At 44.5% G+C, this 16,824-nt stretch overlaps 1 protein-coding gene across 10 annotated transcripts in view; it reads left to right on the top strand.

Moving 5' to 3' along the window:
* Positions 1-16,824, top strand: part of COL26A1 (collagen type XXVI alpha 1 chain) — a 172,285-nt gene that overhangs the window by 150,922 nt on the left and 4,539 nt on the right. For 7 of the 10 annotated variants that reach the window (XM_015295991.4, XM_046902565.1, XM_015295986.4 and 4 more), the window contains 6 exons: positions 3,165-3,257; positions 4,738-4,799; positions 7,266-7,328; positions 10,982-11,026; positions 12,681-12,725; positions 14,177-14,261. In XM_015295991.4, coding sequence (XP_015151477.2) covers positions 3,165-3,257; positions 4,738-4,799; positions 7,266-7,328; positions 10,982-11,026; positions 12,681-12,725; positions 14,177-14,261 — 393 coding nt within the window. The remainder of the gene's footprint in view (positions 1-3,164; positions 3,258-4,737; positions 4,800-7,265; positions 7,329-10,981; positions 11,027-12,680; positions 12,726-14,176; positions 14,262-16,824) is intronic. The other 3 variants (XM_015295989.4, XM_040650348.2, XM_040650349.2) reach the window with 1 other exon arrangement.

Below are 16,824 nucleotides of genomic sequence, written 5' to 3' on the forward strand. Positions count from 1 at the left end.
TCTCTCCTGCATTTATAACTCAGGTCATGTAAGAAGCAGAAAGCTCTACACTCCCTGGAGTTTTCTGTAGCAAAGAACTGATTAAACAAATGAGTGTTACCTGCTAACTGGTGCTTGGGCAGAGCAGACAGCACAGGCCTTTCCCCTCGTGCAGCTGCCATGCCCTCTGCCAGCCACTGACAGTTTTATCCCAAACCTCACGCCTGAAACATTCAGGAATGTTGCTCTGTTCCACTCACACTTCCCAGGGTCCCCTCTGCCCTCCTTTAGCTTTCGGTGGTGGTTGAGTGAGCCAGGCAGTGCCAATTCCTGGATACTGCCCTCTCACTGAAGTGCAGGAGTTAGAAGCGTACAGCAGGGCTGTCTGCTGGGGGCATGTTGTTCATCCACTTTCTTCCAGGGCATAGGCAGGGCTCTGTAGTGTTCTGTGGAGATGAAATTTCCTCTAGATGTGTACAGCAAAGACCACGTTAGACAAGTGGAACAAGCTGGCTTTGTCGGTGTACTGACACTGGGTATGTGAGCCCAAAATCTATAACAAGTTCTGTTGTTTAAGAGAAAAAAACCTCAATACTGATCTACCAGTATAAGTCATCTGCATGGTCATGGTAAAGTTATGCAATATTGAGACCATTTTCTTACAAAATGTAATGTTTTCCTTACGTGCTGGCTGATTTTGCCTACCACAGGTTGGTGGAAAGCTGATCCTCAACAGCCAATAAAGCTTAGCCTTGCAAATCCTACATAGGTTTTCCTTTTCTTTTTCTTTTTTTTTTTCCCCTTTATTTTTAATGGAGCACATCTGAAAACTATAAACACAAGATTCCAGCTGCTGACAGCAGAGGGAAGCATATTCCTGGTAATGGGCATGTGCACCCACAGAGATGTGAGAAAGCTGTATTGGATTATTATTAATACTGCAGTGTTTGGTTCCGCCTGAACGTGGTTAATGCATGTGCCTTTATTAATCACAATAAGTTCTTGTTGGCAGTGTTTATCAGTAGGCAGAAGCCAAAAATGGGGAGACATTTTCTCACAGTTTCACAGTGCGGTGGTAAAGAAATTGGTCCCAGTTGTCTCCCTCCAGATCAGGTAGCAGAAAGAAATTAGGACAGGATTACTTCATTTCCATCCTGTCTCAACAAATCAAGCTTATAAAGGGGGAATTTATCCCTTAGTCAGAAACATGAGATACAAGCCAGAAGCCAGACTGCCCTGCCCCTCTGCTGGGGCTGCTGCTGCAGCATTGCTTTTCTTCTCCGCCACTTACAAATGCATGCATCAGGTATGTGGTGTAGAATCAGCTCAGTGTTAAAACTGAGACATTGCTCTCTTCTGTGTCACAGTTACCAAATCGCCTTTCATAAATACCTCTGAGTCCAGTGGATCTAACATCAGGGTGGGTGGATTTGGGGGATATAACTCCATCGTTGTAATAACGTACCACTTAGCAGGAATGTTTTGTAACCCAAATGCTTATTCCTGGTTTACCTCCGGCAGTAATTAAATCCCAGTTCATTTGTAGCCTATTCTCTCCTCCTCTCAGTGGATGCACATTTCATTTTGTTGGCCACTTGTTCTTTAAAAACAAAAGGCTCTGCAATTGCTCTTCGATGCTCATTTCCCAATCTCATCTTACTCCCAAGCCATGATGGATTTTGACATGGTCAAATAAAACTCAAATTAATTGGATTACACACTTCACTTGGGTACCTTCCCTTCTGAACATAAAAACAGTCTCAGCTGTTTTGTTTCGGGGCTGTGAAGAAGGGAAGATGGATGGGTCTGGAAACAATAGGCAAAGAAATACCTGTTTACATTCAAGCTTTAGGCTCAAAATTTGGTTCTCAGAGGGACCTGGGTTAGATCTCGTGCTGCTCTGCTGCCAGGAAGGCATTGCAGACATATACTGTCGTCCCTGGCAGTTGAAAAGATTTCAGAATTTCCCTTGGAGATGCTTTCAAAGAAGGACATTGAACGTTTTCTCTGTTGTTGCCAATGCTCCAGAAGTTGAAAAGGCTTCGCGATGTGTCTGATAATGCTTCTGAAGATTCCACTGTATGTTGCTGTGGCTGGATCCTGCAGAGAAAACAAACATCCCTCCCTTCTTCCTGGTACTGTTTGATACTGTCATCAGTAGAGCAGTGAGCCACCTGCAGAATTTTACACCTGCAAAAAGTTGCCCAGAATTTCAGCATAATGAGTTAAAGGGATGGGTGAAAGGGCGTGTGAGGTCATGGGCAGGAAGAGATGGGCATTCTTCATTCTGGAGGCCTCTAGAAGTGGAAAATGTGGACTTCTCAGAGGGTTGACAGAGAGTCAAGATCTCCAGGCATGGTCAGGAAACCTGCTGTTGGCTCTATAGCACTGGTCAGGGGAATGGACCTTGAATCTTCATAGCATCAGGACATAGGGGTTCCATTCCTTGCTTTGTGCAATTGGTGTCTTTGCTAGTTGTGGAATTTTCATGTCTTGGTTTCCATGCTGTCAAGTAGTGCTGTGGGATGCTCAGATGAAAGATGCTGCTGTACAGGCACCCCATGGACTGCTGGCATGCGACAGTGCAGGTCTGTGGGGAACAGAGTTGTTGATGGTGATTTTGATTTTGCAGTAAGTAAATAGGGGGTGTTTTTATTTCATATGTAGTTATATTTTTTTCTCTTCAGTCACCAACTGAAGTGGTAAGCCCAGCGGTTCAAAGATGTGAACAGCTCCAGGCTGACGTACTTTACTCCCAGCAGGAGACAGCTTAGAAAGATGTGCAAAAGGATGACATTACTCCTGTTTCTGCTAATGGCTTCCCTCTCCCTGCTCTGCTCCCATCTCCACCTGTTCCCCAGACCTGCACAAGCTGGCCAGTTGAACTCCTGAAATAATTATTGCTGTACAGTGCAGAGCTACTCTAAAACTGCTTCAGCATTCCAAAGGTAATACAATATGGATGTGCAGAAACACCAGTTTTTGGACTGAAAGGACAGTTCTTCAGAGGTTAGTAGAGGTGGGATGAGGTCTGTGGGGGATGCAGCCTATGCTTTTGGATTGCTCCCGGATTTTGCAACCAGAAGCGCTGCCTGTCCTTCACCAGCAACGGGCGCCAGAGGGTTTTGTAGAGAAGTGCTGGGACTGGACAGCTCTTGCACTGACTGTTCTGCTTTTTAACACAGATGGAGAACCCCAGCTGGCCTCCACCGTCATAGATACCATCATGGCTGGCCTGCCAGGACCGCGGGGAGCACCGGGCCCTGTGGGACCCCCAGGTAATGCACTCAGTTGAGCTGCAAAGCTGTAATGATGGGAAAGAGGAGCCAAAGAATCTGAGGGGGAGTGGAAGAGCACTGTGGGATGCCTGCAAGGAAAGCATGTGGTCCTCAGTGGAAGGGCTGTGGAGCCATGGGTCTGGGAGTGGGCAGGGTGGCAAGAAGTAACCAGTTCTTATCTGTTGATAGAGGCAGATTTTTCTTGAAGCTTGTAATGTTTCCTTGCTGCTTTGACAGGACATGCTCTGAGAAGGGAATAATTGAAGAGTGCCTTTAAGAGTGGGTTGTCCTGTGAATTCCTCTGTGGGAGCAGAACTGTTCTCACTGCTGGTGCAATCCTGTCTGGTTGCTGTAGAGCTCTACTGAGCAGGATCTGACCGGCTGTTCTCAGTGATATCTCGGTAGACTTTGGAGCTCATTTGAGCTACTCCAGATTTGCACCTGTATAACTGACATCAGAATCTAGGACCAAAATTCAGTAGCAAATCTTCTGTTTCTCAGTGCTGATAGGTGGCTTAAATGATAATATTCCTGCAAACATCAGCATTTCCCAGTATGATGCATATTTAGGAGTGAACTCCCATCGGTTGCAGAAAAGACTTTTCCTTTCATTATGAGGGCCTTTAATTTATCCTTCAGTTCCTTTATTCTCCGACTTAAACATTTGTATGGTGCATTAATGATTGAGGCTAATTCAGCTGTACTTTGTATATCATGTCTGCATTGTTTCATCTCAAGGGTTGTGACAACCAAAGCAGAGAGGAGTATTACTAAATTCAGACTAAGCAAATATCCTGCCTCTCATTTCCAGGTACAATCTAACAGCTGCAGTTGGGATATAATTATTTTTCCAAAAGTAATGAATTTGTTCTGTGACTGCGAAGCAATTTGACCTGTTCAGGCAGTGTTTAACATGTCCTGGAAACGGCCTCTTCTGTGATACAGACTTAAAAAGAATTTTTTTGCTACTGGAGTGAGCGTGCAAAGAACAAAAGAGTGCTTTGCTTTGCCACAGTTGGCTTCTCGTTCTGGCTACATCCAACCTCTGTCTCCTTTGTGTTCATCAGCACCAGAGACAGACTCATGCAGACTTGCAGACTTCCCTGGCCACCTACAGGACTTCCTCCATTTCTAAAACAGCAGTCTGCTCTGATGTTCCATGAATCTAGCTTAAGATTTCTTCAGAGCTGTTATTTTAAAGAATGGAAATGCAGCACCTTGCTGGCATCCTTCCTGCCTATTTTCACCCTTTCTTCCTCCCAGAGCTCTAAGATCTTCTCTAGGGCATGTGTGAGATTAGGATATGGGTGTCCAAGAATCCATTGCATGATGTAGTACTCATATGCTGCAGTCATGGGATCAATCACTGGCTCTCAGTCACTGAGAGATGAAATAGAACAATAAAAGGAAGTGCATATGTTTGGAATTTAAGATCCTTCTAAGTCTCCTTAACATTGTCTCAACTGATGATTCCCACCAGGACCACCAGGTGCATCGGGACCCAAAGGGCCCCCAGGACCTATTGGAGTCCCTGGATCACAAGTAAGGGTTTTCCTGCTTTGGGCTGGGAGGCAGAGTTGGGGGGTAGGTGCAGAGCATCTTCTCATTTCAGAAAGAGGAGAATTATTTTATAGGTCTTAGATACAATGTCTAGCTCCTCATGAAAGTCTGTAATTTTGATGCCTGCTTTTCATAGTGAACTGGGATAAGAAGTCGAAATGGTTATACTTTCCAGGTTTTCCCTCAATCATAACAACATATCTTGCTGTTACTGTGTCAAAACATTTCACCGTAGCCTGAGTTGATGCAAAGGACTTGACGTGGGCTTTACTAGCATTGTGATAGAAAAACACTGCATTTCCTGTGGAACACATAAAAGAGGAAAAATGTGTCATTGAGAATTCACCAGTTCACCAGGGTGAATTTCTTCATCCTAATTTATTGGAAATAGCACTTTCCATTCAGTATAAACATTACAAAGTCTGCTCAGTTTGACTGATTAGATATTGATATCAAAACTGTGGAGGGGAGGATAATTATGGAGTGTTGTAAACTCAGTTGAAAGAATGTATTATGATGGAAGGGCAAAGTAGCCACATGGGTGGAAAAAAAGTTGAAAGAATGGAGGTTATGATGAATAACGAGTGGCCAAACTGCTCCAGATGGTGGTTGGCTGATACAACAGGACTCCAATTTGGGATGAATGTTTCTTACTGTAGAGGCAAACCAGTGACATCAAATATATTGATATTAGATATTAGGTATCTTACCTGACTAAGGAGATAAAAGTGACTGAAGAGAACAGAAGAGAGGGAAAGGTTAAGTAACTTAGACAACAAATGTAACTCAGATCCTGATATGACAGGTTTGGGATTGCTGGAAATTAGAGAAAGAAGACTTCTGCTATGTATTTATTAATCACTTTGAAGAAGCAATGAGAGCAAGTTAGTGAAATTTTGCCAGTGTAGCAGAATCATTTCAATTAGTGAATGCTCTGGAGAGCGGTGAGAAACTCCAGATAGATATGAACACAGTGGGAAATTTGGCAGCAAAACGACAGTTGCAGTTTAACGTGATTAAATATAAGGTAATTCAAAATTCATAAATAGGTTCTTTAAGAGTCTGGCTTTTTCACATGTGGCACACATTATAAATTTTTTATTTTTAACAACAGACTTGTTTAATTCAGTGTTCCTTGAGCATCCCTGTGCAAACACGCACTGAAATCGAATGTTGAGAGCTGTCAAGTGCAGAGGTCACCTATGGACACTTGAGCTTTGTTCACACTGCTTTTTGATTTAAGGCCAAGTCTGGTCTGTGCCCTACCTTGCTTGCCAGCCCGAGTTAACCTCCTGTATCACGCTTGAGTTCTGCATCTTTTGTGGGCCCAGGGGTGGTGTAGCTGAGCTGCCAGCCTGCGCAAGTTGGTGGTGAGCTGGTTGGACTAACTGCAGGCAAGGAGCAATGAGATAATGGTGAGCAGTGCTGCCTCCCAGATGAAGCTGGGAGAGTGCTTCTCCTTTAGTCCCTCAAAACCCCAAAACCGGGAGAGCGTTCCTCCCGCTATCCCTTGAAACACTAAGGCCTGACCTTGTTGGGCCACTTAACCACAGGCTGAGGTTCCTGGCAGCTGTGCTAGAAATCCCATTTTTCTGAATGCTGAGAGGTGGTGGTTACTGGGGGCTGTTGTTAAACAAGTCAGCTTGAAGCAGCAGCTGCCTGGAGTAGGTAGTGCTGGGGTTCCTTGTGCTGCAGTCTCCAAGGAGATGTTCAAGTCACTTGAGGTGGAAAAAAGCATCTTACATATGGTCATGTGGAGCTGACATGGTGAATATAAACAAACAATACTGTCCCTTTCCTGCCTGGTTTCTAACTGTGGCTTCACTGGGTGGATAATTTAAGAATTTGGATCAATTTCTGCAAAGCAGTTCAATTAGTAGAAGTCTGGAGACAATGCCCTTCATAACCATTGGTGACTTGCTTTATAGATTTATTCAACCCAGGGAGCAAAATTATTAGTAGAGATTGGGCTTAATTTGAAAATTGTTTATTAGGGTGAGTGAATCGCTTCAAAATAATTTCCACTGCACAATCCAATTAATTTTCAGGTATGTATGCTTACTCATGCCACCCACTGAGGCAATTATGAAGAGGGGGGAAAGCAGTTGGGATTGTTAGGCTAACCATACCATCTATTTGTTAATTTCTTCTCAGTCGCTGAGAACAAGAACTATCCTATCACACTGACCCTTCACAAAACGTTATATCAGCAGCATGCAGTTCATTAAAAGACCTGAAGTGAGGGATATGAAGAAAATATAGGGCTCAAGATATCTGCAAAAAGAGCTTCCATTGTTGTTGCTTGAGGGCAAACAAGAATCCAGCCAGGTCACTTAACGGGTATATAAGGTTTACAGGAGCTGAGGATCACTGGGAAATGTATTGGCTATATCTTCATAATGGATGCACAATAAAAACTGATTTCTTCTTGTCATGCATCTCTTCCAGGGCTTACCAGGCTCTCCAGGACAACCTGGGCCCAAAGGCTCCAAAGGAGACCGGGGAGAGAGGGTAAGGTTTTATGTATGTGGAGGGATTCCCAGTGAGATCTGGGTGAATGCCTTAGAAATTTATACAAGTCTTTCAGATTCCATGGGACTGCAGCCATAACCAATTTTAAATGCAGAGTTTCTAAGTATTTTGGGGGAAAACAAAAAACAAAACAAAACAAAAAAACCAACAAGATGGGGGTTTCCCATACAGATAAAAGACTGAATGACTTACTGGAGTCTGTTGTTCCCTAAGGAGATACAGGTAATAAATACCTGGAATGTTAAACCTGGCAGAGGCCAGCCTTCTTCTGCCAACCAAAGTTCTTTAGTGTGGACTGTTTCAGATGTTCTGACTTCTTCCATCTGTGATGGTAATGCAGTAAAAGCTCATCAGACTTCTCCTGAAGTTGTTCCCCTGGTCAAGTGGTGGTCTTAATTTATCTAGAAAGCTTGCTATACCTCAGTCCTCAATGGATTATGTCAAGTGGTAATAACTGTAGCAAGAAGGGCTGTTTGAATATTATTTCCAAACAGGTGAAATTTAGTAATCAACAGAGAAAAATCTTAGCAAGGATATATCCATGTCAGATCCCCACTCCAGCATTTAAGGAAGGGTTTCAGATGGCACTTCGGCCTACAGCTGTTTCTGTCAAGCTTACTCTCCAAAAGGCCACGGTCTTTGAAATTGCTTCTGAGAAGCACTGGGGACACGAAATCGCCTGAGAACTCTGTACATGGTGCAATCATTGAGCAGTTAGATCTGCAGAATGTGGAAGTGGGCACAGATGGACTGCGGAGCGTTACTGAGACCATAGTGTGGAACAGAGTCAAAGCATTAAAGAAAGAGAGAAGAACAATGTTGGCTGTTACCTGTTAGAAAAAAAAAACAAGATGTCTGCAGAGGTGGCTATACAGACATGCTCTTATGCTGCAGCTGTAGGGAACAAATTCTTTTCTTCCAAGTGCCACTTTTACCATCACATTGGATGTCACTGCCTGCAGGTAGGTAGCTGTAGATGATGTGCATCTCCTTTTCTCCTTTTTTTCTACTCACTACTCCAACCCAAAAAGCAGAGTCGTGTTTAAAGGAGCTAAGAAAGGCAAATACAAATTGGTTAACTCCTTTTCGATGACTTTTTGAATTCATGAGAATAACTAGTGAAATACTTAGGTTATGCTTCTCTGTCCAGACTGTGCAAGGCAAGCAAGGCCCAGGTGGGTTGTTTCATGCTCTCCTGAGGGACTTCACATGAAGGAGAACGGGATATCTGAGAGTGGAGCACATATCCTTTCAAAAAGCTCATATTTATTTGAGCATCTTTGCCCATTTTATGGGTTCTTGGTCCCCATTCTTACATAAGAAACCACCTGAAAGATAGAGGGCATTTTAAGTGTCAGTATCTTATGCAGGTCGCCCACTTTGGGCATTTATTGGCTTTCCTAATAGATTAGACTCCGATGCATTTTCTGGGCCTGGAGCTTAAGGTTCTAATGAAGAGTGAAACTCTAACTGTAATTTCAGTACAGGCTTGCCACTACAGCTTGTTGCCATTAAATGCTAACTTTCAGTTTAAAAAAATAAAGAAGAAAGCATGCCATTTGGCAAGGTGTCTGCTTTCCATCCAGGAAACTGGTAAGAGCTCTCCCTCAGTGATTCCCTTAACACGGTGCTTTAGTTGGTGGTTGGTCGTACTGCTAAGACTGTTACTGCACTTCCTCCAAAACAAAAGCTGTGATGGCACAGTGTCCACATTCAGTACGGACAAATACTTGAGACTCTGATCTCATCCCTTCCTCGTACACATTCAGAGCTGTACCTCTCCTTCTAGGTTTGGGACAAATGAGATTTTCAAACACACAATGCTTTGCTAAGTAGAAAAATGCTGTTTCCTGTCCTTTCTTTCTTAGCATGGAAAGCAGAGCTGATCGCTTTTTCTGGCAGAATTTCTGCAGGGCGTTCTGTGTGCTTTTTGTCTTTTGTGAGCGTGGATCTGAATGCCGGTTTTGACAACTACATGCTGCAATTTGGGGTTTGGTGGATACAAAATTAGGGCTGGCTTTACACAGAGCGGAGGAGCTGTGCAGCTGCAAAGAAAAGCAGAGGAGGGTTGGCAATATCTGTTGAGGTATGAGAAAATGTTATTATACATTCTTCCTGCTTAATCTCAGAAAGAACAGATGTAGAAAGAGACCTGAAGCAGTCTGAGCACATCCCCTCGATGGCACATTTGTGTGTGCCACTCATGATCAGTCTCTGTTCATCTAATACTTAACGAGTGCCAGTGAGGGATGCGTCACATCATCCTCAGGCAGTCTGCAGAGGTACAGTTCTTGAGGGCCTGGGATAAAAGATATTTCTAACATCCAGCCTAAATATCCTTTGATCCCCTTTAAGCTGATAACATCCTTTTCTGTTCCCCCTGGACACCGAGAACAGTCTGTTTATGTATTTCAAGTGTGTTGTTATGTCTCCTCTCTGTGGTTTGCTGCTTGCCTGTGCTTTTTCACAGCCCTTGCTCCTTCCAGTGCAGAATCCAAGCATTTCCCTTTGAAGATGCTCAGAGCACCTGACAAACTGGGCTTCCTTCTGGCGCTCTCTGTGTCAGTGTGGGCCTTTGTCTGGTGCTGCCTGGCTGTGCATCGCACGGGTCTCTGCAGTAATGTTTTGAGATGCCCAAGGCCCATTTGTGTTCTACAAAGCAGCAGTGGGATGGACAGAGTAACAAAGCAGCTCTCCCTTCTTGGCAAATGCTACGAAAAGCTGCCGCCAGCTAGATGGTTTCTGAGGAACAAAGGGATGGGTTTGTTTCTGTTTATGTTTAGGGGAGAAGAGCCAGTTTCAATATGTGGCTGTTTCATCAATAGATTTCTAAAGATGCTTTTAAATTTTGCCTCCCCTTGCCCTGCTCCTGCTTTCTCATGAAATAATCTATAGCTCTTCTCCTAGCTAAGGGTTCTGCTCTGCCCCAGCATGTCCTGGGGTAGGAAACCAGAGCTGCAGAGGAAAACGGGGACTAAAAAGATGTTGAATTTGATGGCGTTTCATTCCACCAGCGCATACCCTTCCAAAATGTTTTAGCTTAGCCAAAAAGAAAGCAAGCAAGCACAGAGAACAATGTGAAAATCAGCACAGCAGGAAAAAGAAACAAATCAACCAAAATACTGTGTGTGGGTTTGATCAGTAGCTGCTGGGGTTAACGCGGGGACGTGTGTGTGGAGCAGGAGGCAGATTAAATCAGTGCTCTGTGGGAGTCCTGGGCTCTGTTTGCTGTCTGGGGCAGCATCAGCCTGTCTGTTTTACTAGAGAGAAGAATGCTCTGTCTTTGTGAGAAACAAATCTCCAGCCAAATTCCTTCCTGCTATAATGTAACTGACTGCTGTAAAGTTCAAGAAATTGCTAATCATCTTATGGAGAGGGTACCGAGCGGAGTAGCTCAGTATTTAACCAAACTTCCCCAAAGTGTGATAGGATTTGGAGCTGATGCTTGACAGAAAACCATGACCCCCTTTTGCTGTCTCCAAGTGATAATGTCAGGGGAGAGGAATTTCTCCTTATTATCCCAAGTGTAAGGTTTTTCATTAAGCCATCTTAATTCCACCAGTAAAAAATGACACTGTGTTCTTGTCAAATGGAAAAATACCTCCTAATGACACTTACTTTATTTCCAACAGGGGCAAGCAGGTCTGACTGGAGAGAGGGGCATTAAGGGATTTCCTGTAAGTGATGTACTTGCGGGTGTGTACGAGACTTAGTTGGGTTTGGTGCCTTCCTGGCATGTCTGGTACCATAAAAACACTGAGCTGGTCTGCAGCTGGTTCAGCCAGCTCTGAGATGCAATGCTCATGTCAATTGACTCCAGGTCAGAGATTTGCTCAGTAGGAAGTCTTAGCTTAAGTATTCCTCTGCAAATGGAACATGAAGCGTGTGAAGCATAGCACTGAAATGTGGAGTGTGTCAGAGTGATCCCACAGGCTTTCTCCACCTTGGGTGGTTCAAGGAATGGAGCTGGTGCTGTGCAGCTGTGAGTCTTCCTTCCAGAGCCAGAAGTATCACAGAGCAGCCAGATTCCTGTTGATTGTTTTAGGAGAGGAGGATGCTTGCTCTAAGTTCTGTTGATAGCGTTTGCCTCATGGGAAGCCCTCACTGCACAGTGCAAAGCAAGGTAGCATCCCTGCTCTGCAGCCTTACCAGCCACCTTCTGCTAACGGTGTTTTGTCAACAGGGCAGTCAGTGGCATAAAGTGCACTGCAGGAAAGGAGTGCCTACAAAAAGTCCTATTGACAGGTCAGAGGTGGAGAGCAGTGATCAGGAAGGCAATATGCCAATTGAGGAGATGTGCAGTGCTTGCAGATCCCCTCTAGCCAAAGACTGGCAGACAGAAGCCCCTCCCTGCCCCGTGAGGTTCCTGGCACTACCAGAGCTCAAAGGCGGGTATTGTTAACCCAAGATACATCAGCTGCCCTTGGTGTCCTCTTGCACCTTGATCTGCCAAGCTGAGCTGGAAAACCTTTAATGAGATTAAGAGACTTGGCCAAATGATTTCTTGGCAGTAGCTGAACCAATGCACGCGGGAGATGTCTGCACAGGCACATATGGCTAGAGTGCAAACAGAGTTGAAGTTTGGCTGAAAGTGAGTGGAACAAGTTGGTTGTCTTGACTGGCAGCATTCAGAGAGAACTTCCTCTGGGAGTTTCTCTTCACCCTTCCTTAATTCCATCTCATCGTACTGTACAGCTCCTACAACCTTTTCTTCAGCCCTTCATCCCGTCCCCACTCCCTGCTTTGCATGTGTCTCATGGATGTCCAATGAGTCTGAGGAGTCCAGGCATTTCCACCTTATTTCATTCAGCTATTTGTTAGGCTTTGTCTTTAGCTTCTGGCTTAATCTCTTTGTGTCTTCTGTTCTTCAGGAAATGCATGAACTCCCTGGTTAGGGGGAACATCAGACCAGTGTTCACAGCATGTAGGGATTTTGCTCACAAAAACCTTAAGATGCTCAGCATCTTCAGAGGCAGAAAATGGTATGAGTAATTAATGAAAGAAGAATGGAGGAATTTTATGGTGTAAATCAAAGATGCACAATTGCATGCTTGGGGGAGGAGAACAGCATTTCTTTCTCAACGTTGTGGGCTAAAACATTGTTCATTGAGATCTGTTGTAGGTCCAGGCCATGGCAGCCAGCCCCTCCTGCAGCTTGCCCACCCCCAGCCAAGTTTATCAATGTCAGAAATAACAGTGACCTCCTGAGAAGCTGCTGGGAGCTAGGACTGAGCTCAGGAATCATTTCTACTGTGGTCCATTGGAGGGAAGTAATTCTGGGCAGGATCCTCAGTCATATGGAGACAAATTTCTCTTTTTTGTTTGTTTTAGGGTGAACCAGGCAAGAAGGGCGAGGAAGGTGATAAAGGTGCTGATGTAAGCATGTGTTTTTACTGTTTGTTGTTGTTTTTGCTTTCCTTTGTAACTCTTTACTGTCTTTTAAACATATTCCATTTGGTTTATGAGAGGCAAGGCTCCTGTCACCAGTTAAAAGGGCAGCAGAAGAGATATGATCCTTGGTTTACAACATACTGTATGCTAGAAAGCCAGGTCTTATTGGTCTGTTGGCCATGTTGTCAGCTGCCCTCCTGCATGCTGAACACCTCCTCAGCCCCCAGATGTTATTCTTCCACACAAAGCTGCTACAAGGTAGGAAAAGACTACCTGTGGCCAGCCTTGGAGCTTGGTTAGAGGCAGAACAAAGTCATAGACTCATAGAATGGCTTGGGTCGGAAGGGAGCTCAAGGATCATCAAGTCTCAGCCCCCCTGCTGCAGGCCAGCCACTAGATCAAGTACTAGATCAGATCCCAGGGCCCCATCCAACCTGGCCTTAAACACCCCCAGGGATGGGGCATCCAAAACCTCTCTGGGTGTGCCAGCACCTCACCACCTTCTCAGTGAAAAACTTTTCCCCAGCATCTAATTCTTCCCTCCTTTAGCTTAAAACCATTTCTCCTTGTTCTATCACTATCTACCCATATGAAAAGTTGACTACCCTCCTGTTCATAATCTCCCTTTAAATACTGGAAGGCTGTAATGAGGTCACCCCGCAGCCTTCTTTTCTCTAGATTGAATGAGCCCAGCTCCTTCAGCCTGTCTTCATAGGATAGGTGCTCCAGCCCTTTGATCGTCTTTGTGGCCCTCCTCTAGACCCTTTCCAAAAGCTCCCCATTTCTTCTGTGATGGGGGCCCCAGACCTGGATGCAGTATCCCAGCTGGGGCCTCATGAGGGCAGAGTAGGGAGGGACAATCACTTCCCTCTCCCTTCTGGTCACTCCTCTTTTGATACAGCCCAGGGTGCTGTTGGCCTTCAAGCGCACACTGCTGGTTCAAGTCCATCAGGACGAGCACATGTGCCACTGTTCCAGTTTGTAAGGCAGAAGCAAGTGGAGGCTTGCCAACCCTCTGAGTTTCCAGGTGTCCCAATGAAGAGAAAGCCCAAGAAAGTCAATGATGTTCAGAGTAAACATCAGGCAAGAGCAAAACCTGTTCCCCAGGTAGTACAGTAGTTATTAACATAAGCTGCAATACATAACATATTTGACAGGAATATACAACCCTGGGTTTGGCTCACTGCAGAAGCAGGAACCAATGTGAAAGGTTTGGCTTACTCAGAGGCTCTGCAAATGTAGGCTATACCTGAGGAGATTTTCTTTAGAGATTTCTCCTGCATTCCAACTTCACTCTTGCAGCTTATCTCATTTTTTTATGACTTCTCTTTTTAAACATTTACAATGCACAGTTTGGCGTTACAGAGCCAACATTATGCACAAGAAGCCTGTTCTGCAAATGTATAGCAGTGTTGGTTTTCTTTTCTATCTTGCAGGGGGAAGGTGTTCAACAACTTCGAGAAGCTCTGAAGATTTTAGCTGAGAGGGTCTTGATTCTAGAGCACATGATAGGAATTCACGGTAAGCATCGCTGAAGTTTTCTTCTCTAGAAAACTGGGCCTCTATTCAGGAAGCTGCTTTGATTAGATGTCCTCCCAGTGTCCTAAGTCTCTGTCAATGTTACCCAAGAAATGAATGATCCGTGAAGTTCTCATTATTACAACTGACACCAAACCCATTTTCGCAATCGGATTTAAAGAAAGTCTCACGTGTCCCTCATTCAAATAGAATTTATATTTTCTGTTGAGGCTGTTTGCTCTCCCATCACGGGTGCAATGTGTGGCATCATCCCTTTATGACTGTTTTCTTCCCTTAACCAGAGTGTGGGGTTGTGTAGTCATCACAGATCAGACTTCTCCCTTGGTGGTATTTGAGGATCAATTCTCTCAGAGCTGCCAAAGGTGCCGTGCCAATTTCTTCCCGACAGAAACACAGCAGAGGCAAAATATTGGTTGAATCTACTATCTCAGGCTGTGAGAGACAAGGCTGTTCCATGACACTGAGCTGAACATTTCTTAACTGGAAAGTTTAATTAGGAACCTCACATGGCCTTGCTTGGCCGTGGAACTTCATTCTTGGCCCTGCTTTTAAATGGAGCTGCTACCACACCTTCCCTCAGATCAACATCCACTTCTATTCTGAAGTGGCTTTTGGATATTTATATGGCATATGCTTAGTTTAACTGTCCAGACGTTCCAACTGACTTAAAGCAGTAGTGCAGTAGGCTTTTAGAGCCCACAAACCACTCTTGCAGCCAGCACACTGCTAAAATGAAAATGCTGTTGGGCACTTCGAAGCCAAAATAGTGTTGGTGTGTAGTACTCCACTGTATGGCTGAACAGGCTTGGGTCTCTACACCATCCTCACTGTTCGATGGAGATGTACCTTTTAGAGGCCCAAAGCACTGATTCCAAAAGCAATAGGCAGCAGTATGAGCTTTTGGGAAATCATGAATCATGAACCCATGATTTTAACCACAGTCAGCCTGACCTTACCTCTGCATTCATCCTAGTTTGCTTCATGTTTTCACTGGATTTTATAGACGAAGAAGAGATATTTTAATGCTTGCTTGCTTTGACCTGGCGACAGTGCCAGGAAGATGCCCATTAGGCTCTCTGCGCAGCAATCCATGCCTGCCTGCGTGGTCTTCTGGTAGGAGTGGAAGGGGAACCCTGTCTGTAACTACAGCCCAGTGAATGTCACGGATACAGGACCCAGGGTCTAACCCTCCATGATCTTTTACTTTTTATCTCTGCTTTTACTACTGTAAAGCAAAAAATCAGCTCTACAAACTTGTATAGACAAGGGAGCACGAACTGGAGAATACACACAAAATTTACATGTTATCTGTTTGGCAGCACAGCACCATTTCAGCAAACCATTTTTACTGTCATGTGTTTTCTGTTATTGCCTGGGATGGACACAAGTTAATTATATATACTCTATACCAATGTAACTACATCAGCAAAAGTAGATGATTTTTAATTGCACAGCTTTTAAAAACTATGTTTAAACACCTATCTTGCATGACTTTATATAAATAATTCCCTTTTTATCCAATAATAGTGCAGATAATTATATTTTCATTCTGTTCTTTTGAAATAGTTCCATTCTTAAGACATATTTAGACTCTACAAGAATACTACTTAGAAAAAGAACTTAGAAAGCGAAGCATGTTTTCCTTATGCTATTACGTTCATCTCTGTACGTGAATATGGTTAAAAAGAAAGGAAGAAAAAAAATGGAAAAAGACATAATGCAACAAAGCAGGGTTTCCTTGAGCACAGACCTCCCTTGCAGTGAACGGCACCACGCAGCTGTAAGTCACCCAGCACCAACTCTCTGGTGGTGTTCCCAGTGTAAGTGTCACAAATCTTACCACAGATTCCTGGGTAGCCCAATTCCACCCAGTTCAGAGCCCCACGCAGAGATGCCATTTGCATGCTCTCATTTTCCCAGGAACCTTCACAGTCAGCATGGTTTCAAAACCACAACCACCCAAGCAACAAGGCAAAACACCAGCAAACAAACCTCTTCTCTGCAGTGGGAGGGCAGTGTGAGATTATCTGGCCCAGCAAACAGTGGAGAGCAGCCCAGCAGGACACAGGAAAGCCCAAACTGTTTGGCAGCGTTTGCTTGCAGTGAGCACAGCACAAATCCTGCAGCCAAGCGCTCCCTTGGGCATAGAAGTGCTTTCTCAAGTGAATGAACCAAGGCTGGGGGTCTGGCGTGTGAGGTTGAACACTGGGCAGGGAAATGAGCAAACAAACATCCATCTCTGAAGGTAAAAGGAAGAAAGCAGTGCGTTCCAAGTGATGAGGCAGCACTGCGTTGTCAGCATCTGCTGCTGACTGCTGGGAAAACTGAAGAGTGTCCGTAGTCAAAAGCACATCTAGCTCTGTAGGGCAGGATGCTATAGAAAGAGGAGGTGTGTGTTAACATAAAATAGCTCAGGTTGGGAAAGACCTTAAAGATCATCATGCTGGGAGAGCAGACAGCTAATATTTATTCCCAGCTTTATTGCTAATGTGGCTGTAGCCTAGGGCGGATCCAGCTTTTCGTTCAATCCTTTCAGGAGAGATGT

Source organism: Gallus gallus, chromosome 19, assembly GCF_016699485.2.
Source record: "Gallus gallus isolate bGalGal1 chromosome 19, bGalGal1.mat.broiler.GRCg7b, whole genome shotgun sequence".
In the NCBI taxonomy this organism is placed as follows: domain Eukaryota; kingdom Metazoa; phylum Chordata; class Aves; order Galliformes; family Phasianidae; genus Gallus; species Gallus gallus.